The sequence below is a fragment of the Numida meleagris genome, chromosome 1, assembly GCF_002078875.1.
Source record: "Numida meleagris isolate 19003 breed g44 Domestic line chromosome 1, NumMel1.0, whole genome shotgun sequence".
In the NCBI taxonomy this organism is placed as follows: domain Eukaryota; kingdom Metazoa; phylum Chordata; class Aves; order Galliformes; family Numididae; genus Numida; species Numida meleagris.
Window position 1 is genome coordinate 69969667 of NC_034409.1, and position 22856 is coordinate 69992522.

At 39.4% G+C, this 22856-nt stretch overlaps 1 protein-coding gene across 2 annotated transcripts in view; it reads right to left on the minus strand.

Moving 5' to 3' along the window:
• The window catches only part of SULT4A1 (sulfotransferase family 4A member 1), a 33598-nt gene continuing 13574 nt past the window's right edge, over positions 2833-22856 (minus strand). The window contains exons 2-8 of one of the 2 annotated variants that reach the window (XR_002437293.1): positions 16207-16337; positions 15268-15348; positions 15024-15150; positions 11650-11744; positions 9822-9960; positions 6034-6163; positions 2833-4478 (exon numbers count right to left, since the gene is read on the minus strand). Coding sequence is in view for 1 of the 2 variants with exons in the window: in XM_021392693.1 (XP_021248368.1) it covers positions 4366-4478; positions 9822-9960; positions 11650-11744; positions 15024-15150; positions 15268-15348; positions 16207-16337 (686 nt within the window). In the remaining variant the exon portion in view is untranslated. The remainder of the gene's footprint in view (positions 4479-6033; positions 6164-9821; positions 9961-11649; positions 11745-15023; positions 15151-15267; positions 15349-16206; positions 16338-22856) is intronic. The other variant, XM_021392693.1, reaches the window with a different exon arrangement.

The following is a 22856-nucleotide window of genomic DNA, read 5'->3' on the forward strand; positions in this document are numbered from 1 at the left end:
ATTCTTGCAAGTCCACACAGCTCAGATGTTTTCAAGACGCTGGATGTTACATGCAGCTGTGTATGAGTTAAGCCTGAGATCTGGAAAGAGGTTTTGTTTTGGTTTGCTCAGCCAACTTTGTGAGGGATTATTTATAAAGAGTGAGCCCAAGATGGAGTGGAATTGCTGTTGCTGATTTCTTTCCTGCTCCTTGAAGACAGAACAGCAATTTTCATTAAAGTGTGACTCAGCATTTGAGGTCTAAACCTCATTATGCTGAAATCTGTATTAGTTTTGTTTTTAAATGAAGGTGTTCATTTTGCAGACTCCCTTTCCATTTCAGAATAAAGTAGATGGCTGGTTGCAATTACTTCTGTGTTATCTGTGTAATATACAGCATCACAAGTAGCAGAAATACACATCTGCATATGTTTTATGATTCAGACACTAGAGGACAGCAGTCTGCAGATCCTGTGGCAAAAGGGAATGGATTAGTAAATGAGCACATGAATAGCTGAGAGGGATGCAGTGAGATTACACGTAATTGTTTCTGTACTATGTCTTTCTGTGGGTCATTGGGTGTGTGATATTTTTGTTAGTATTATTTGATTTAAGCTATTTGAATCTATTTTGCCTTTGTCTTTTGATGGGAGAGGCAAATGTTGTGACCTCCTCTAAACCTTTGCTTTTAACTACTAAGTGGAATTATTTATAATCCAAGCAAGTCTGAATGGGTTATGATAATGGTGATTCAGGCCTACGAATCTTTATAGTTATTGTCAGAACTATCAATGCCATGTTTATACACAAGTGCTGAGAATCTTTAACGATCACTCATTAGCTTTGTCTTTACTGCCCAACTTCACTGCTAAAGACACTTAAACCTTTTATATTCCAAACTGTACAAACATTTTTTATCTAGATCAGTTCCTCCATGCCAGAACTTAGGCAAACCGCTTAATGCTGCCAGCATTTTAGGCACCCCTGGCTGAAGCTGCATGCATAGGTAGCCAGGAGCTAACAGCCCGTAGGCTTTCTCATTGTTCCCAGTGTTGACAGAGAATAGGTTTGAGGCTTTGGACCTATGTATTTTTTTCCATCTCTTTAAAAATTAACAGCTTGAGAATTTTGGCTAAGCCCTTTTGAGTGCTGCTAAATGTGTACCTGCTAAGTGAAGGACTGAGCCTGGGAGGTGGTGTATTGGGTGTGTCCATGAAAGCACATGACCAATGAAGGCCGGTTTGAACTAATTAATATTAAAGATTAATCAGTGCTTTATAGGTCAACTGTTGGCCATTTGAAGTACCATTACAGTGAAACCATCCAAACCTCCCCCCTGTATCTTGCTGATTTGTACCACTAAATGGGTTACCAGCTACATAACTATGATAAATCGCACTAACAGTGACTTCTAACTTTGTAGCAGCTAGCAGAAGAAAATTAGCAAATTTGAATGTTGAGGGGACAAAAATAATTGTTAATTTTCTGGTGTTTTTCATTTGCACTAAGTTTATATCAGTAAGGCATTCTCTACAGATACCTCTTGGGGCACTTGGTCAAGGGACTTGTAGAGAGAGTCATGTTGAAATTTGGCTGCGCCCTGAAGGTTCAAATTGTCAAAATATGAAGGAGTTCACCACCTATCGATTTTAATAGATTGAAATGCTTGGAAGGGACAGATATCCAAAGGTAAAACTTCAGCGTGGCTTCTATGGGAACAGGCTTTGAGCAGGCTTCTGGCTTGGATGAATTTCACATAATAGCTCAGGGCAGTGAGGTCAAGGGACTAGAGAGATTAACTCTGGCTGAGGAGAGTCCTTCTGGAAAGCAGATTCTTAACACACAGCAATTTTGTTGTCTGATATATGGAACCCCAGCCTAGTTGTAGATACACAATGGATTGTCACAGAGGCTCTCGCTGTCTGTAGTACGTTAAGTTTTTTTGGATTGCACTAGCTGTTCCACCTCTAGCTTGTTAGCTGGTGACTCTGCATGTATTAAATTTGGCATTAGTACATGTATACACATAAGTGTTAAAAAAAGTGGGCTTAGAAGCCACCAGCTTCTGTTTGGGGTGAAACCTGAGGGCGGTTTTCTTCTGTAGGAAAGGAGATAGGCTGTGCTTCGGAATGGGAATACGATCCACTAGTGTCTTTAGACATACAAGAAGCCTTTTAGGCAACTGGTAAGGATAAATTACTTGTATGTCCTTAGGATAAAGGAACTTCAGCGGATTTTTGATGCTAATGAAATCTTTCTTCTGACTCAAATTTTTTTAGTGTGGGGAAATTTCTCTGTAGCAAGACACAGGAGACAATTATTCCTTCTGCTCCTGTCTTCTTGCAGGCTTACCACAATTTGTGGGTTTTGGCCTTCTGTATGACAGACTAGGACCCCTCAGCATAGAGCTGCCTGAGAGCTCTAAGATAGAAGTGTAAAATCCTGAGTGGATGGAACACTGACTGTATCAGCCTTTACAATTCAAGAACAAAGGAACATCAAATTACACTACTTGATGGCAGTCTCTAAGCAAACAAAGGAAGTCCTTTTTCTGCAGTGTGTGTGGAGACTATTGCCACAGGATGCTGTCAGTTCCAGCATGGGGGAAGAAAAACTCCAAAAAGAGCTTATAAATACAAAGATACTCACAAAATCCTGTGCTCTCTGCTACATTGCATAGGCATTTGTTACTATCTGTGTCAGAAACAGCTCACAGGGTCAGACAGTGGTCTGATTTGATGCTGTGTTTCTGTAGTTCTGTCTTAAGTTTGGAGGTGTTGGTAGTGAAGAGGATCTGTGTCCCAAGATGTCATGGCTTGAATAGGAGGTCTACAAAATGAGCAAACCACAGCGCATGGAACACATCTTTTATTCAATAAGCAAGCAAGCACAGAAGTATAACGTGTAGTGCTTAATATTCATACAGTACTAAAAATATAAAAATAGAAATAAAATTTCACAGAAAGCATTTTCACTCACAAATATACAAGGAAAAGTGCTGTCAAGCCACATCATGCTACACCACTTGCCAGATGAACTGACAGTTTGTTTCCCAACAGAACTGAAACACCAAAAATCTGCTAGTCCTGCCTCACAGCTTTAGGTGAGACTGAGTATTTGACTAGCAAAAATGGGCCTCCCGCAGCTGAGAACCTAAAAGGCATTGATGTCATTACCTAACAGAATAAAATAATTCTGGAGAGCTTTATAGTGATAGTAGCCTGCTTCAGGCTGTTTGCATACCTGTCATAGAAAATAAAAAAGATAAAGTAATAAACTTGAATCCTGATTATAATCCAGACCAGTCATAGCTAACAATTACTCAAACTATCATGCATACAGTACTCCCATCTGGTGGTGTATTTTTAAACTCTCTTCCTTCAGTGCTGCTGTTTCCTCTGCCTACTTACTGTGTCACATACACCCAGAATTAAGTTAGGTGTGAGTCCAGCAGCACAAAGAATGGTACTGAGTGCTTTTAACTTTTGATGGAACTGGAGGATATCCAGCACCTTATCTTCTCTTCCTGTATCTAGCAGGTGAAATTCAGATCTACACAGGAAACCAACAATAGTTAGACTGATTCCTGAAGAAAGACCTCTGCATCAGATGTCATGCTTCTAAGCCCAGTTTTGAGTGACTGAGCAAGAGTTGGGGGGCTTAAAAAGCTTCTGTTTTCTGGCCTTCTGCATGAAGCTGAACTTCATCCATCAGGAAGATGACATCCATCTGAAACATGGGTGGGTTTTGGGATTAGAGTGACAAACACAGCTGCATTTCATAACAAGGCCTGTCTTTCAGAGTATGCCAGTACACAGAACCTACTCAGAAATTACACAGATAAGGGTGTGCAGAACTTAGTGTGAACCCCACTTTGATCAGCTACTATTTTGGAATGGGATTTATTTATACTTGATTTACCAGCTATAAAAATAAATATGATGATTAACCCCTGAGATCATTCTAGCATACCGTTTTGGCCTGTTACTTGATTCCCTCTGAAATAATTTATTTGGTTTATGGATAGTTATTTAGGTTCTAGTGAAAAGCTTTTATAAAACATTAAATAATCAATGTGGGGCTGAAAAGGTGTACATTCTAGTTGCATATATGATACATACCTTATACTTATATAATACATTCCGTAACAGCTGAATATTCTAGTATTGTCTAGGAAGTTCTTATGTGTGGATGAAGAATTAAAATACCAGAAAATAAACAGCTGTTTAGGATCAAAGATAATTATATCTGCTATGGTTGACTTAGATTGACTTTCTTTCTTTAAATCTTATTACACATAATAGCTACAGTATTTTGTCCAGCAGTTAATAAATGAATGCATAAAGCACTTCTAGCTATATCTGGATATCATATGCATGCATTTTTTTATAAATAAAAATCAAATGTGAGGTCACATTTTCCCATCTTCTGTTTATATACTAAATCAAATTTCTCATTCATTGAAACAGTGAAGATGTCTTTCCATAGCCCAACTCGACCTGAAACACAGAGAGGGAACACAAGTCAGAGAGCAGACAGGATACCAAATTTCTACAGTCTAATTATGCAGGGCATTAAGTATTATTTGTGAGAAGCTGATCAAGATTGGCTTTTGCTGAAACCCCAGTAAGACCTGAGGCTACTTAGTATCTTCCCCATTTGCCTCCTGCAAAACCTTAAAGTGAGTACCCTATACCTTGTCATCTGGATTCAGAGAGTATTACGTAGGAAAAAATCAAGATTACATGATTTTGCTCTAGCCTTAATGAGCATTAAATACAGATTTTGTTTTCTATGTTAACTTAGAAATTGATTTCTGGTGTCAGTGCAAAGCATGGATGTTTAATAATCGGATCACCTAACAATACATTTCAAAATGACTGTGCCTTTACCACATATGGGTCGGAAAACTATCCAAAAGGTGCACGGAATACAGAGTATTAAACAGAGTATTGAATATTGATGACATTTTAGCGTAACAGATTTCTATTATTTTACATTTAAAGATTAATTAAACAGATGACTTCATATTTTATAAAATCGAGAGCGACAATTTGTTAAATACAAGTACTTAGATTATATCCATTGAAAAGAATGTGTGCCATACACCCAGTTTGTGCCATAAAAATTTAATTTTGTACACACAGAACAGAAAGCTTTCAGTAGATGCACTATGGACATTGAACACTTTTTCAGTGTATGGAGTATTCTTGTCTACTGAAGCCAGCTAGTAATATAACTTGATGACGCTGCTGAAGTCGCCAGTCAAAGGTTACAGCTCCCTTAGTTGCTGATTCTTTGCAATAGATTTTATTTACATCATAGTCAGGGTTATTTGTTGGTGTCTCACCAATATTGGGTATAAATAAAGACAAAATCCAGGCTTGTTCAGCTGGAATAAATGAAAGGAAAACTGAGACTGTGCTACCACAGAGTTTAATCATAATAGCAAGAGCAAAACTACATGCAGGGAACTTAATTACGCATTTGATCCATACAAAGAATACCCATTTAATTTAATTATCATTGCTTTTACGCAGCAACTCTATAATTGAGCCTGAAGACAAAATTGTTTGAAACCTCAATAAATGACACATTTACATGATGATGTAGTATGTGTGGCAAGGACCATTTTATGAAATCAGGATTGCCCTACAACTCCCAAAGGTATGATAGTGTTGCAGTTTGCCTTCAGGATCCAAAGGTCAAAAGAACATGAAAGTTACAGAAAATATATCATATATATTTCTTTTGCAAAATTCGTCCTTCATCAAACAGACAGTTAAGACATTTCCTGCAACCATAAATATCTGATAAGGAAAATTAGTTTTATCCTGACAACTATAATTGCATAAAGGCCCGTATTCCATTTCAATAACGCTAATAAAACATTTTCTTCCTCTGCTTGGGAAAGATAAGTTTTTAATTTCTCAATCTCCCTAACAACACATATAAGCAAATCACAGGTTTTATAAAGGGCATATGCAGTACATTATTTGTAACATGTTTTTTGTTACTGTATGAATGGATAGGTTGTCAAAAAAAGTCACCCACCTGGTTTATGATTTGAATCATGCAACTGTGTAAACTATGATGTGATATGAGGCAAATATAAGTAATATATCTAATCATTTTTCTGCTTTCACAGAAGCTCAGGGTTATCTTCAGAGTAAAGATCAATGTGCTAAAAGAAAAAAAAAATGAAGAACTAAAATAAAGCAAAATAAAGTAAACGTAACTAATGACAAATTAAAAATATTTGAAACAAATTACAATAAGCTGTCATGTTATTGGCAAAATTCTTTGTCACAGAAATGAACAGAAGAACAAAGCTCTGTTAATGAAGCTACATTCTGAAGTAACAAAATATTGTAAGAGCCAAAGACAGTGAACAAAAGAAATTAAAAATAAGAATATTTTAATAAAAAGCACACAGAGAGCAAATGACAAAATATTAAATTTGCTGTTGTAGCTGCCTTCCTCCTATATTACAAAACAGAGGGATCTTTCTGAAAGATTTGTAGAAGGTAGGAGTAAGAGGCTCAGATCTTTGGGGGTTTGCAGGCTCTACTACAAACAGTGAACACTAACACCACGTATGGAAGTGTGCATACAGCAAAAGCAGGCACTGCCCTGTTTGTCTGGATGAACTGGGCAGTGGGGACAGTAGCTGACCTTTCTGCTTGTTTAAGGCCACAGCAGCTATTCTCTTTTCTCTGGTTTTTCTGATATTACAGTCTCATCTTTCACAACTGCCTTTCTGGCTTTCTCTGGACAAGAAGGAGGGATTTTGGCTGTGCACAGCAAGTAACTGTGGTGCTGCTCCATAGGTCTCTAAGACAGCAAAGGCTAGGTACAAACCTAGGTTTCTGTGTTACTTCACAATTGAACAGAGGAGGATATGGCTCTGTTTGCAAAATCTTGCATGAAACTCTGAGGTGCTCAGGATGCCTTACAAGACTCATTTTTTGATCTTGTCTTCACAGTCAAGAGTAGGCTGGTAATCAGACAGGTAACCTGCTGTAAAATTCTACTGTAAATGAGATGGTCTATGGTTTTCACACTAGATGCAAGTTGTGTTACATGTTGAATTTTCAGTTTGAAGAATCAGGGGCAAAGTAGAATGAAAGTTAAGAGATCTAACAGCAGAAAAGCATGGTACACAGTGGAGACTCTACTGAAAACTAAAGGTCTTTCAGTAAAACTCCAGTCCTTCGTCCTCACCAGAATTTTAACTCAAAGTAGCAATCTTGAGATAGTTATTTCAAGAACTCATCATTTACCACAACATAACTGAACTGCAGCACAAGAGGTACTATATCACAGTTATAGAACTGCCCACAGAAATCCAGTTTCCAGATCGTACTGTAACAACTGGAGTGTACAGCTTGTACATAATAAAACCTTTCCCTACTAGGTTCACAAATTCACAGATAAAAGCAAGGAAGTCTGCGCAATGGCTTTTTTAAATTATAGTGTTGTGAAAAGCATGTGACAACATGCACACAGTACAAATTACTGAGGGTCAGTTACTCTGACCATAGTCTGGGCAGGAATATGAAAACAGGCATAAAGCTCTGCCAAGAAAGACAAAGGTAGTATAAAATACCAGTAAACCTGCTTTCATGGGAAACAGATCCTCTCACACAAACCTGACTGAATGTTCACATGATTACTGTCTGACTGATTAAAGGTGATTGTAAAGATACAATGGACTTTTTTAAGGCATGTGATTTTTGTGTTTTTAGTACCATTATATAATGTTCAATTTGGTTTACACAGGAAGGTTTGAGGCGGCTGCAAAGGTGGCTTCTGTGAGAAAAGCTCAGGAGCTGCTCCACATACTGGACAGAATCAGTTCCAGAAGGCTTCAAAGCAGACTCACCACTGGCCAAAGCAGAGCACCATTAGCTGGCAGTGCCACTATGATAACGTAGTTAAGGAGTAAATGCTGTGAAACAGCTGTAAGAGAGGAGGTAAAAAAAATATGAGAGAAACAACACAAAGTCAGCAAAAAAGGAGTGGGAGGAAGTGTTGTTCCACATGCCAGAGCAGATATTTTCCTGCAGTCCACGGAGAAGATTGTGGTGAAGCAGGTTGTCCCCCTGCAGCCTAGAGGACCATGATGAAGCAGATTTCCATGCTGAAGCCTGCTATGGGTCACCCATGCTATAGCAGTTTCTTCCTGAAGATCTGTACCCCACAGTGAGGGCCTATGGTGGAACGGTTCTTGAAGAACTGCAGCCTGTTGAAAATACCCATGGTGGAACAATTCGTGAAAGACTGTACCCCATGGGAAGGACCCCCCTACTGGAGCATGGGAAAAGTTTGAAGAGGAAACAGCAGCAGAAAGAAACTACTGTTACTGGGTCATAAACCCCATTCCCCCTGTGCCACTCAGAGCTGGGAACATGTAGGAAAATGAAGACTGAAGTCAAGACTAGAAAGAAAGGGCGTGAGAAAAAGGTACTTTCAGTTTTGTTTCACACTATCATACTCAATTTTTAATTGGAAATAAATTTATCTTCCCCAAGTTTTGTCCATGATGTTAATTGGTGAGCAATCTCCCTGTCTTTATCTTGACCCAATAGCTTTCTCATTCTTTCTTCTCCTCCAGTATTGCTGAAGAGAAATGAGAAAGCAGCTTGGTGGACATCTGGAAGCCAGCCCCACATTAATAAATAAAATGTATGATAAACAAAGAAACAACTAGCTAACTTAAAATAAGTAGTCAAGAAGGACTGATGATATTTGATCAGAGATCAGAGATTTGAAAATACTTATAAAAATTACAGTTAATAAAACTTGCAGATAACAAGAAGATTGGCTGAAAGAAGTAATATGGAAAGAGCACCTACACAGAAACCTAAGAACAAAGTATTCAGGTCACGCAACCTGAGTAAGGGACAGTAACCTTTAAACCACTTCCTCTAAAAAGACTATGTGGCCATGATAAGCACAAGCTTCACGTAAGATGCTGTAACAAAAAGTGGTAACGTGGCAACAGATAGAGAAACAAGGGGAACAGAAAATTCCAGTTAAAGCTGAATTATATAAGTGGCTAAAGTGATTTCTTCAGTTTGAAATCACTTTGAAAAGGGCTCTTGTGAAGCTGACTCAGGAATTCTCCATCACGTTCTTTAGCCCTCATTTGTAAAAAGAGTTGTTAAGTGCTACATTAAATAAGTTGGGGGGCTTCTTGAGTTTACCCTTCTATGCCTATCAGAAAGAAGAATTAGAAAAGACTTGATTTCCTGACATTGTCAAAGGACAGATGTGTTAGAGCAAAGGGCACTTTTGATTCCTAGAGAAAGGCCTCACAAGAACAAACATGTATAAGCAAAACACATTTTAGACAGCCAAGGCAGACAGTGAAAAAAGCACGAAAGAAAAACTACATGTTCTTGTCATTTGATGACTTCAAACTAGAATTACCTGCTATTCCAGAGAATCTCATACAATGAATCACAAGGGTTTAAGCCAGGACAAACCAAGAAATTGTATGTGCTTTGATATTCCAAATGTCAGAAGGAGCCAAGTGGTCTTCTCAATATCAATAGCTTAATCAGTTGAAGTAACCCAAAGACATCTTGTCTTCTTAAACAGAGCAGTTTTTATGGTGTTGAACATAAATTGTTGATCTTGAATGTTTCTGTTCTTTTCAGTCATTTCTATCTTTATTACAAAACAACCCCCAAAACTACACCAAAAATTTGTTTCCTCTCATCATTTATATATCAACATTTTGCCAACACCTTAACATATCTTGAAGGTTACTAAGCTGTCAGTTGCTTTTTTCAACTTCCACTTTTAAGATTTTTTACTGTGGGTTTTAAACGTACCCCTGCCAACAGGAAGTGCTTCTGCATTACAGCACTGATCAATGAGCTGATGGCAGTGTTCCACCATGGATTCCAGCTGTGCTTTGTCATAAGAAACTCCTAAGAACCTCACCAGTTGCTCAACCATTGTTGCCAAGTCCTGTAAGAGAGCATTTAAAGATGAGTTTATTTTGCAGTATTTCAAGTGAATTTATAAAATGATTTTAAATATTTCAAAGCTATTTACATCATGATGAGTGGGAAAAATACCAATGCAGAAGTTCCAGAAAAATAACTGTCTTAAAATGTTTCTGAAAAAAAACCCACACTTCCCAAGTAATTAGATGAGGACAAGCAGGAAGCAGAAAGATGCTGTGATGCTACCAGCTTTCAGCAGCATCCCTCAGAGCACAGTTAAGAATGAAAATGTTATTCAAAATCATGGGTTTGAAATCATTGCTACTAAATTATTAACATTATTCTGCTTATACTACATCTTCTATCAGAATGTACAAGAAAAATATAAGCTGAAATTGTATGTTTAAGTCAGCTTTACTTAGTTCTACCTTGCTCTTGCCTTTTTGGAGGTTTAGACATAGGAGCTGGGTTCATCCTATGTCTGCATTAATTTTCCAGTCAAATATCATAGAAATCATAGAATGGCTTGGGTTGGAAGAGACCTCAAGGATCATCAAGTTCCAAGCCCCCTGCTGCAGGCAGAGTTGCCAACCGATAGATCAAGTACTAGATCAGATTGCCCAGAGCCCCATCCAGCCTGGCCATAACCACCTCCAGCCAGAATCTCATGAGAGCAGAGTAGAGGGGGACAATCACCTCCCTTGCCTCACTGGCCACTCCTCTTCTGATAGAATCCAGGACACCATGGACCTTCTGGGTGACAAGAGCACACTGCTGGCTCGTGTTAGTTTTTCATCAACCAGGACCCCTAAGTCCTTCTCAGCTTGCCTGTTCTCAAGGTGTTCTTCTCCCAGTTTGTATACATATCTGCGTTACCTTGACCCAAGTGAAAAACTTTGCACTTTGCTTTGTTGAACCCCGTTAGGTTCACGAGGGCCCACCTTTTGAGTTTATCAAGCTCCCTCTGGATGGCATCCCTTCCTTGGGCTGTATCAATCACACCACTCAGCTTGGTGTCATCAGCAAACTTGCCAAGGGTGCACTCAATCCCATCATCTATGTCACTGATAAAGATGTTAAAGAGTACCAGTTCCAAGACAAACCCCTGGGGAACTCTGCTCATTTTGAAATTTTTTACTAATTTACAAAAATATATTATTGCTGTAGGAAATGGAAAATAATGTTCAATGTAGTACTTCCATTACATTTCTGATTAAAAATAAAGTGGATTTATTAGCCAGCATACTGTAAGGATCCTAGAAGTTCACCTCATGCTACATGATCATCACAAATTGTTTTTAAGATAGATTCACAGCAGACAGTAAGAACAATCAAATAATCAGAATAAATGTCAATTATGTAAGACAAACCCCTGATGAGAGAGACTTCAGTTCTCACTGATACAGCACACACAGTAAGACATTTATTTCAAATGAGAGCCGAGGGTTGTGTAGCAAGTCCTGACAATTGCACCTCTCCACCTTGTGTAAGTAGTTGACCGCCTGTGCATGCGGGTAGATTCCTGAGTAAATCACTAGGTTTACAAAAGTGCTGACAGTCCATGGAAGCTATGAATGCCAGTACTTTAAAAATGGTATCAGATATTAGAAAGCCCAAATATGGGCATAAGAAACAATTTTTTCACTTCATATATTTTAAATGTTATGATGCTTAAAGCATTTAAAACACTTTTTTGCTACATCTAACCTACCTTGTGCATATCTTCATACTTGAGGAAAAGAACATTGGCATCCATGTGATGTTCCCAAAACTCTTGGACATGTTCAAACCACGAACCATATCCTACTATAGATACAGAAAACATTACGAATGGCATGAGGAAAAATGAATACTGTTGTTATTAATTCCTCTTCAAAAATGTAAATATGAGAAAACTAAATTAACTGGGTGGTTAACAGCCCTAAGAGAATTGTCCGGTTTTGTTCCAGTGCCATGCACGGCATCCAACTTAATTGAAAAAGAGCACTTCTACTAGTTTGGAATATTCAAAAGAGCTAACCTACCATGAAGAAAAAAATACTCAACTGAAAGTGCAACCATACTTTGCTATGGGCCTCTCTGAAGCTCAGTATTAGTAATGCCTGACTACTGCACTGAAGTTGAGCCAATATAAAAATTACAGAGGTATCTTTGCAAAAGATAAATTTTCAGTGGCACTGACCAGTGCGAATTCCTGCAGTTAGCATTATCACACTGCACCTTCCATCACTCACAGCTACATACAGCTTACATAGTGGAAAGCTATATATAATGGAAAGTTCCACAGTGCATCTGCTGTGATGGACAAAGAACTGCTAACAACCATTATCCTTTCTTTATTACACATGTACTGAAGAAACACACATATTAATATGCTTCACTGTCATTCTCAGAATACTAAAGATGTACCGCCAGAATATTCTATTTATCATTACACCTTTTGCTTCCTCTAAAATCTAAGACCTATTCTCTTCTGTTGCTACTTTCTTAGCATTTCCATGCAACCTATGTAGGTATGCCAGAACATGGTCTCAGGCATACTGTAGCTAAGGTGGTACACCAGGAGGGCCCATGTTCCCAGCACTGCTGAGGCAGTGGTCACTGGAAGTTCCAACCCCCTCAAATTTTTCCTGCTTTATTTTCCACTTCTCTGATAAAGTCCATATTTGGACTGATTTTTGTCAATCTATGTGTGTAGCAGAGGTACACACACTGGCATTTATTATCTAGAGAGTATCTTTTGCTGCCAGCATTATCAGAAAGGAAAGCAAAGGAGAAATATATTACAGAATCACAGAATTGCAGAGGTTGGAAGGAACCTCAAGAGATTATTGAGTCCAACTCTCTCGCTAAAGCAGGTACCCTACAATAGGCTGTAGAGGTAGGCGTCCAAATGGGTCTTGAATTTGTCTCCACAGCAGACTCCATAACCTCTCTGGGCAACCTGCTCCAGTGCTCCATCACCCTCACCGTAAAGAAGTTCTTCCACATGTTTGTATGGAACTTCCTGTGTTCAAGTTCCAGGCCATTACTCCTTGTCCTATCGCTACACACCACCGAGATGAGCCTGGCCTCATCCATTTGCCTCCCACTTCCCTTTAGATATCTATAAACATTAATCAGATCCCCCTCTCAGTCTTCTTTTCCTCAGGCTGAACAGACCCAGGTCACTCAGCCTTTCCTCATACAGGAGATGCTCCAGGCCCTTTACCATCTTTGTGGCCCTTCGCTAGACTCCTTCTAGGAGGTCCCTGTCTTTTTTGAACTGGGGAGCCCAGAACTGGACAAAGTAGTCTAAATGTGGCCTCACCAGGACAGGGTAGAGGGAGAGGATCACCTCCCTCAAACCGCTGGCCATGCTCTTTTTAATGCACCCTAGGATACCATTGGCCTTCTTGGCCACAAGGGCACAGTGGCAAGTTCCCTCAAAGTACCTCAGTTAGTCAAGGAAAAAGCTAAGCAAATATCGTGAGCAGTTCTTCACATTTTCTCAGTATTTTTTGACATTTTTATCTTTACATCAAAACAGCTTCAGAAAAGCATTAAACATCACTTCTATTCTTTATTATTTTAAAGAAATTCATGCATGAAGTTTACACATCAGTTGAGCAAAAAACCTCTTCCTAGTTGCTCTTAACCGCGCAGGGCAAGAATCTGTTAACATTATGGTAGCAGAGTTTACCTGCACTTTATGTAAGAAATTCTCTTAAGCTCTAGAGGTTAGTGCCAAAGAATTAGCATATTCAAGATTAATCCCCCGTTCAAGAGCTAACACGTACTGAATCTGTTTCCAGATGGACAGATATAAGGAGGGCTGAAAAGAACGGGATTGTGTCATTTGGATTTAGTGCTTCTCCCTCTTGTACTACTTTGAATTCTTACTTTTTTTTGCTTCAGGATTGCTTCCATGAGATGGAAACTGTGCTATATTTACTGTATTACAAAACACTCAATTTGCATAATTATGGACACAGAACATGCTGCAATGTTTTACTAACTCTGGAAGGTTATGATAAATCACATAGCTGCTGTAAGATAAAGATCTAAATAACTCCTGTGATATTTACATGAAAAAGAATGCAGAACCTTCCCCCCATCTTAGAAGAACATATCTTTAATATCTCTCCAATGTAGAAGTTCCTGCTCACGGGTTGCAGACAAGATTCCCATTCTCAGGGAATGAAGAAGAAAAAGTTGAAGGTGGGTTGGGAACGGAAGGAGATTTACCTTCGTGCACAAAAGAAAGTGGCAAAGATTATAAAGCCTGTTAACTAATCTCCATTGGCAGGCTTTTACTTTTTTCTTCCCTTTAATATTACACAGCTTCTTTAGCATCAAGTCCTCCAATTTCCAGATTGAAATAAAGTTTCCTGAATTGGGTTCTAGAAGAGACCCTGGTCTCAGAGCAGACCAAGATGTCTGGTGACTTTTTAGCATCACATTAGGGTATATAGAGATGATTTTATAGAGAAAGAGAATGCACTAAAAAAATTGTATTGTTTTGTTTTGTGATCTTGCTAGCTACAAAGCATGGCAATCCACTGGCAAAAAGCCCAGTGACAGCCAGTTACACGAGAACATTGGGCTTCACCCCCCATAAGTTTACTAAGTTAGTGCAATGGAGCTACTTAAGGTAGTGCAGCCTGAAGCGAACACAGTGGGAGGGGATGTCATGAAACAGCCCTCGCTCATAGGAGTTACTGAGTGAGCAGCTGATGAGCTGTTGTAACACAAGTTACATTACAGTGGTGTATTTTCAGCCTACAACTACCTTCTTACAGGGGCTTACTTCAACTTACCATGTTCTCCTCCTGATGTACTGCATGAGCCCAGTCTCATGCAAACTAGAATTTACCTGAGTGAAGTAGAACACAATTAATCCCACAGGGTCAAATACTGTAAGACAATCATTTACAAGGTATGACTGCAGTTTGTGTGTACAAATCTAAGTTCAGGCACCACTGTATCTCTAGCAACCTCCTTGCAGTATAAACAAAATAAATGCATCTTTATCCAGTTCATTTTTGCACTTGCAGAGGTGAAAATAAATGTGTAACAACATGTGCAGAGAGAATCACTCCTTACACTTGTCATTCATAAACCTTCTGCAGAACTCCTGAAATGTTCCTCTGTAGCTCATGGTCCTTAGGGAGCGGTGAAACTGGTAATAAGACACCACCAGGTCTTTGGGGTTGCGAGCCATGTATATTACCTATGACAAGGGAGGAAAATTAACTTAATGAAAGTTTGTGTTCCTTGTTTTTCCATTTCCCTAAGCACATAAACCACTGTTGCTGGTTCAGTTAGACAAGCATGAATTAATTTTTACCTTTGAATTGCCATTATGGAGGTCTGAAGGCAAAAAACGATACGGTAGGTGGCTTTTTATGAGGCGAGGAGATGTCAGTTCCTAAAATAAAGCAAAGAAATGTTTCTCACAGTGTATTAGTTTTTGGCACACTAAACTGATGTCCTTTACTTTACTGAGTCACATGCAGAAATTCACTTCTTAAATTAATAGGGGTCTGGACTAGAAATTAGGTAAGGGAATTTCATCTGTTTTAAATCAAAAGGGTAGATAGTGTGTATGTGCAGAAATTGTTGTCTTTTTTTGCTTTGAAACTACTTCCATTTGTAGGATGTCTCAGGAAGACAAGCAATGTTGAAGACTGTTAGCATAAAACTAACTTTCTTTTCAATGATGCTCCCACTAAAATTCAGTGAAAAACATTACAAGTGCTGAACAAACTTAATATGCCATGCCACTAATCTGAGTAATTCTTAACGACGGCAAAGTCATTTCATGCGGAATACTCCAAACTTCTCTAACTACACTACAGAGTCTATAGATCCACAGACCCGGAGTCTCTAGGGAGCTGTGTGTGCAAATTCAGAGTAGAGGGTCTATAGATTCACAGATCTCTGTATTTGTAGTTCTTCTGCAAATTCAGGGAAGAGATCAGAGCAAATCTGTCTCTTTTGGATAGCTTCCACTTATATAAGTAAGGTGGGCTTGGAACTCTTTTATTCGAGAAAGCTGTTGCCAATATATTTATGACATTGAGAAATATGTTTTATAGCATTAGAGTATAATCAAGATTAATAAAACCAACTTCAAAATAACCTAATAATACTCTGAATCATTCCAACAAACTGAACAAGTCCAGCGATGAAAAGGACAAGGACACAGGATGACATGAAGTGATAAACATGGAGCCTACAAACAGATATCCAAATGCTGAGTGAGTTTCTTTGTAATAAATTGTACCTTGATGATGTCCAGACCAGGTTGAGGGTACTCTAGGACTGGAAGTTGTTCATCTATATTCATTAGTCCAATCTCATCTGGATCAGCTCCCTGACTCACTAGATAAACCACTTCCTGTAGCAAGCCTGTGCCTGCATAAACCAAACAATGAAAGAGAACAGATTGTATTACAGTTCTTATCTAAACAGAAGCATATGAAAGCAGACCCAGACAAAGAAATAATAACTTTTTCCTCAACTGTCTGCTCTGATCTCAGTCTATAGCTACTGTTCTAACGTAGTATGTCTACTCTCTTTATTTTAAATACATGAAAATCTCCTTTCATATCAAATATCTGAGATTTTTCTTTAGCAGTAACTTAAATATAAATGTTTCTGTATCCCAATCCTTTAACCTGTGAATTGGAAAGCATTTTACGTATACTGAATCTTCCACTATGAATGTTAGTTAGGCAAACCTCATTATTTCAATTTTAGAAATGAAAAAAAATGAAGCAGACAGAGGTCATCCAAGTTCACAAAATGCATTAGACGCTGTGCTGGGAAACAACCAGTGTTCTCTATTCTAAAATGGTAGGCAATTCTACTGTTATGTAATGATTTGAGAGTCTATTTATACTTCCATTTTATAGACTGGATAAACCACTGAACACATCAATGTATAGTGAGAAACAATCTTTAGAGGCCCCCATTATGTACCACTCTCCAGTCTGAAGACACTTACAAAGCAACCAACACATAATACAGCCTTAATGACTGTGCTTTGGAAAGTTAAAAGGTCTTCTGAAGATAAGTTTGAGCAGGGAAACCACAAGAGTTGCTCCAAAAGTAATGCCTCCTATTTTGTTATTTTGGTCCACAATATCAGAGGCATGGCAGTAGAAGTTGAACCTGCCTGTCAATAGTCTGTTACATTTTGTTGCCATGTGACAGATGACAAGAGAGGGGCAGTCTGACAAAGTGATGTCTGGCATGGAAGTGCAAATGAAGCAAAGGTCTGTCATTGAATTCCTTCATGCAGAAACAATTTCACCCATTGGCAGTCATCCATGCTTGCTGAACATTTATGGAGACCAAACAGTGGCTGTGAGGATGGTGAGGTGGTGGGTGTTGTGTTTCAGCAGTGGTAACAGCAGCATGAAAGTCAAGCCATGTTCCAGACAGCCATGCACTGCTGTCACATGATGAAATTAAGAGAATCTCTCTCAGTTTATCTGCTCAAATCAGCTAATGGTGGCGACTATGTTGAAAAAGTGTTTTGTACCCGAGAATTTGCTCTATCAAATATTATTATTGTGCTTTTTGTATCTGTTTGTAGTTTCAATGGGGAAAAAAAATAGGAGGCATTACTTTTGGAGCAGCCTACGTGTTTTAACTGATTTTACCTTCAGGCAGGTAGATCTAGAGAGCAGGAAATTCTCTAAACAGGGAAACAGAAGTTCAGAGATATTTGATATTAAAAAGAGAAAGGCACAGGCTTTTGACGAGATGGAAGTACAAGAAGAGACAAGATCAGTGATCTTATAAGAAAGAGACCCCATGGTTTAAAAAACAAGCTGTATAGACATGGAAAATCCTGGATGCTGCAACAGACCAACCAATTATTTAAGAATTGTGAGTGCTAAGGAAAGAACCCAAGATTTATTCTTTTTTTTTTTGTTACCTAAAGTACTGAGTAATGCAAGCCTATCTACTTCACATCCTTGGAAAGATCAGCTGAAAATTTTTAGATCATGCCTTTTGGTCCCATTTACGTTTGCAAACAACTTGCAAGTTGCAGGTAACTTGTAACAGTCACCAGCTAACTCATGTTAGCTAGTATGATTGTACACAGCAACACAGACACATTTTGCTCGAATTCCTATATGCTGTTCAAACAAAAGAAAAATTTGAGTATCATTCATACTTTTTAATCTAAACTAGCAGTAAGGAAAAAAAAAAGAATTCATGTACTGTAGGTACTGTTTAGAGGGAATGCAGTCTGGATGCAATGCGAAAGAACATACCTCTCCAATAACTGATTGGGAGAATAAGTACTTTAAGACTTCTATGTTTCCTGACTGATTGCTGGGTAAATTAAAATGGCTTGGAAAAAAAGAAGCTTTCACATTACCATCACCCACAGGGACAGCTGTCATAGACTTAATATACGCTTGCCCTTGAGGCTGTTCACTCTGCATTTTTAAGTCCAAGCATGCATTTTATATATTAAAATTAGCATACGCATGGTACTTCAGTATCAGTCCTTGTGACTCGGAATGAGCACAACCCTTGTTCTCATTAAATATTTATCCTGATAGGAGACATCCTGGTTCTCTATAATTTATTTCTGTATTTCCAATTCTGCTTGTAAAGAAAAATGCTATTACAGCAACCCTCTTCAATGAAAGGAAAAAGACTAACTGTGTAGGGATAAACACCAACACCAGTGCTTTCTGAGTCTCAATCTTCCCCTTCTCAGCTGAACCGTGACAAAAAGACACTATTCTGTGGTGCCTCTGAATACAGAACAGATGCTGAGGCAGGACTGCTGGAACTTCAGGAGTGCAGCACGCTCCCTACCAGCTCTCCACCAATTCAACCAGACAACTAAGAGGTGAAGCCTGGGGAACAAAGCCCCTGGGCTCTTACCCAATTCTGCTCAGACCTGTGGCCTTGAACTAGGTCCATGGAGCACTGCAGAGATAGGAGGTGACATTAAATGTCTCATAATACATACTCTAGCCTGTAGAAGGCATGGAGAAGAGTTCTCATTCAGAAGAAAATGGATGTTCGGAAGCTCAAAACTCTTTTCACTGTTTTCTTCCAAATGTGTTTCCAACAAAAACAGCAATTCATTAAGAGTAATGCTGGGCACATAGCAGATACACCGGGCAGAAAAATAAAATCTTGATCAAGTACAGATTCTTTACAACAATTTTGAATCCATGAATCCCAGTGGCAACAATTACCATCCATACCTGCATATATATACACAAATGACTGTAGCTATGTATATAATGCTGCACATATTTCAGTATCCTACTTTCATTCACAAAGCAAATAATTTCTGCTGTCTCTCTTCTGCAAAGGAGAGGACTGAAAACTGACAACTCAGATGTCTGGCATCTGGTCAGCCAGCAGGTTAGAACGCCTCCTCCCCACGCAAGCGTTAGGATCACTAATCCTGAATTCTCCCACCCATTAACTCTGTGCTAGTTTTCATTTTTGACACCAAATATATTTGCTCAATTTTCCTCCACATTAACACTCAGCCTTTTCTGCATAGGATTTTCAGGGTCTTAATGCCCATGAAAACTAGAGATTTAACTTTTGAGGGAATTCTGACTTTTTGGTTTACTCGTCATCCTTTATTATCATGCATCTCCACCACACACACACACACAAAAGCCATCAGGTAAAAAATAATCATCAACTTGATTTCCTGTGTTTAAAAAAATAAACACACAACACATTAATTTGATTAAAACCAAAAAAATATAGCTAAAAGCCTTTACAAAACATTAAATATATTTAATTTCCTCACATCTTTACTAGGATTAAAAATAACTCAAATCTAAATTACAAATACTAACAGAGCTGAATGCCCCTATGGCTTAGAAATGTTGGCTTATCCTAGCAACAGACAAATGGCAGCCCAAATTCCAGCCCTAGCTCCTAGGGCAGGGTTTTGTAGTCCCTGAGAACACCTGGAAAGGTCCCTGGAAAGCCAACCAACTGGAGTACTGTATACATGAGCATGATGAGCCACCCAGACCTAGACTGAGGCTAGCAAAGTTTATTAAATTTGTCACTGTGAAAAGTGAATGAGTCTTCTGGCATTGCCTCTGATTTCCCAGCTGGATGTAAAGCATCCAGAAATTGGCCATTTGAACCACACGAAGGACCTTCTCCTTCTGTTTCTGAATGCATAAGCATGGTACAGGAAGTGTTAACAGTCACAGACAGATTAATCTGTCAGCCTTTGGGCATGAGGCACCAGATGCAACACTGATAAGTACCCAGCAATTCCACCCTTCCTTCTTGCAGCTGTTGCAAATTCACATTTAATCCTGGAGGAAGACTACTGTCGCTGTTAGCTCCAAGGTCATATTGCCAAAGCAGATATCAAAGTCATTTACGTCTATCCAGTTTCAACTACAATGAACCCAGTCAGCACCAGCGAAACTTCAGTGCACTGTGCCTGAGAAACACTCTTCCCTGAAAAGCTCTTCTGTTATGTCGATACAATGTCTCAGGAGAAACAGTGTCCCAGTTTATCACAGAGTATCTGGAAGAGATGGGATGGGAAACGGTACTGATAAACCACTGTCAGATTTGGTAGGTTTTTTAGGAGAGCCTTCTAAATTATCTGCAAACCTGCACATCTACTCTTTGTAAGAGCATCTACAAAAGAAGCCCAGGCAAAGTAGTTTGAAACCGTGCTAGCTGGGCTGCACTGACCTTTGCAGTGCTGCCTAATGATACACAGAAATAAGGGTCTTAGGAGTTGTTCTAGACTATAATCTTCCCTACAGGAGTCCCTGCAATGAATAGGAATTCATCATTTGTACTCTTTTTCATGGTCAATGCCTCAGCAACACTAGTAAAGTTAGCTCATAGACATAATGCCTCTGCTTATCAGTAAGGCTACCTGCTCCAGCAGCAACTAGACAGTATAGTAAGGCAGACAAAACTGTGAAACACCTCACCGTTATTTCTTTGTTTCTATGGAGGGAGAAATACTCTGTAGTGCAGCTGTTCTCTGACTCTTTTCACTACTTTATGCCCACTGACACACTTGCATGCAGCTAATGAGCTTTACAAATTTGGTCAAACTGAATTGGCAGAAAGACGGATGCTTCCTGTCAAATTTCCCTTTCCTCCATTGTTCCTCAAGTCATTCATTTCAGTTTCCTCCCCTCTACATCACCTAACATGGGATAAACCCGCACAACAAGGGTGTGAAGGACTCTGGTATAGTCCTTCTATTCATCCCTTGTTTGGGAAGTCATATGGAAAAATATAATATAGAAATACTGATGCTAGCATTAACAATTTTGTAGCACTCCCTATCAGTTTCATCTCATTTCCCCAACCAATGCCTGATCAAGTTGCAGCTAATACAATCCAACAGACCCATTATGACTCAATTTTTTTTTTTTTTTAGAGTATCAGTAGATCTAAGCACTCATTAAAAGTGAGCGCTGCAAAAGCTGTCACAGATTGGTCTAGAAAATGCTGTAATGCAATTCTCCTCCTAGTTCTTCTAATTGCCTGCAAGCTCATACCTCTTTTATCAGCTTCACAGAATCACAGAATTGTAGGGTTTGGAAGGGACCTCCAGAGATCATGGAGTCCAACTCCCTTGCAAAGCAGGCTCCCTACAGCAGGCTGCACAGGTAGGCATCCAGGAGGGTCTGAATATCTCCAGAGAAGGAGACTCCACCAGCACTCTGGGCAGCCTGTTCCAGTGCTCCACCACCCTCACTGTGAAGAAGTTCCTTTGCACATTGTTGTGGAACTTCCTATGTTCCCGTTTATGGCCATTTCCCCTTGTCCTGTCCCCACAGACCGCTGAAAAGAGGTTGGCCATGTCCCTTTGTCTCCCACACTTAAGATATTTATAAACATTAATAAGATCCCCTCTGAGACTTCTTTTCTCAAGGCTGAATAGACCCATGTTACTCAGCCTTTCCACATAGGGAGATGCTCCAGGTGCGTTATCATCTTTGTGGTCCTCTGCTGGACTCTCTCCAGGAGACCTCTGTCTTTTTTGTACCAGGGAGCCCAGAACTGGACACAGTACTCCAGCTGAGGCCTGACCAGGGCAGAGTAGAGGGGGAGGATCACCTCCCTGACCTGCTGGCCATGCTCTTTTAATGCATCCCATTGGCCTTCTTGGCCAGAAGGACACACTGCTGGCTCATGGCCAACCTGTTGTCCACCAGGACACCCAGGTCCTTCTCTGCACTGCTCCTCTCCAGCAGGTCATCCCCCAACCTGTACTGGTGCATGTGGTTATTCCTCCCTACGTGCAAAAGACTCTACACTTGCTTTTATTAAACTTCACCAGGTTTCTCACTGCCCAGCTCTCCAGCCTGTCTAGGTCTTGCTGAATGGTAGCACAGCTCTCTGGTGTGTCAGCCACTCCTCACAGCTTCATATCATCAGCAAACTTGCTGAGGGTGGACACTATCCCCCTCATCAAGGTCACTGATGAAGGTGTTGAACAAGACCAGACCTAGTACTGACCCCCAGGGAACACTGCTAGATACAGGCCTCCAACTGGACTCTGCACCACCAACCACAACCCTCTAAACTCTGAGTTTCAGTGCATATCTAAATGTAAGCATGGCGGATTCATCTTCAGCCTACAACAGGGGAGGGAAAAACATAATTTTTTCATTAGAGGAAAAGTAATCCTAAACCATGAAAACTATCTTCTCTTGACCTCTCTTGAAGTCCATGTGTGCTAGTTCTCCTACTTCTTGGAATTCCAACTGGCTTAGGAATATGGATTTTCATTTGTACCAGTGTTCTAATAATAAAAATAATTTATACACTTTGATACCATAATTTCCAATCATTTCGTTCCCAGATGTGACTCATGGTTTAGAATAAAAGCTGTTTTTTTTCATGTTATTTGTCCAATATTTTTTACTCTTCTAC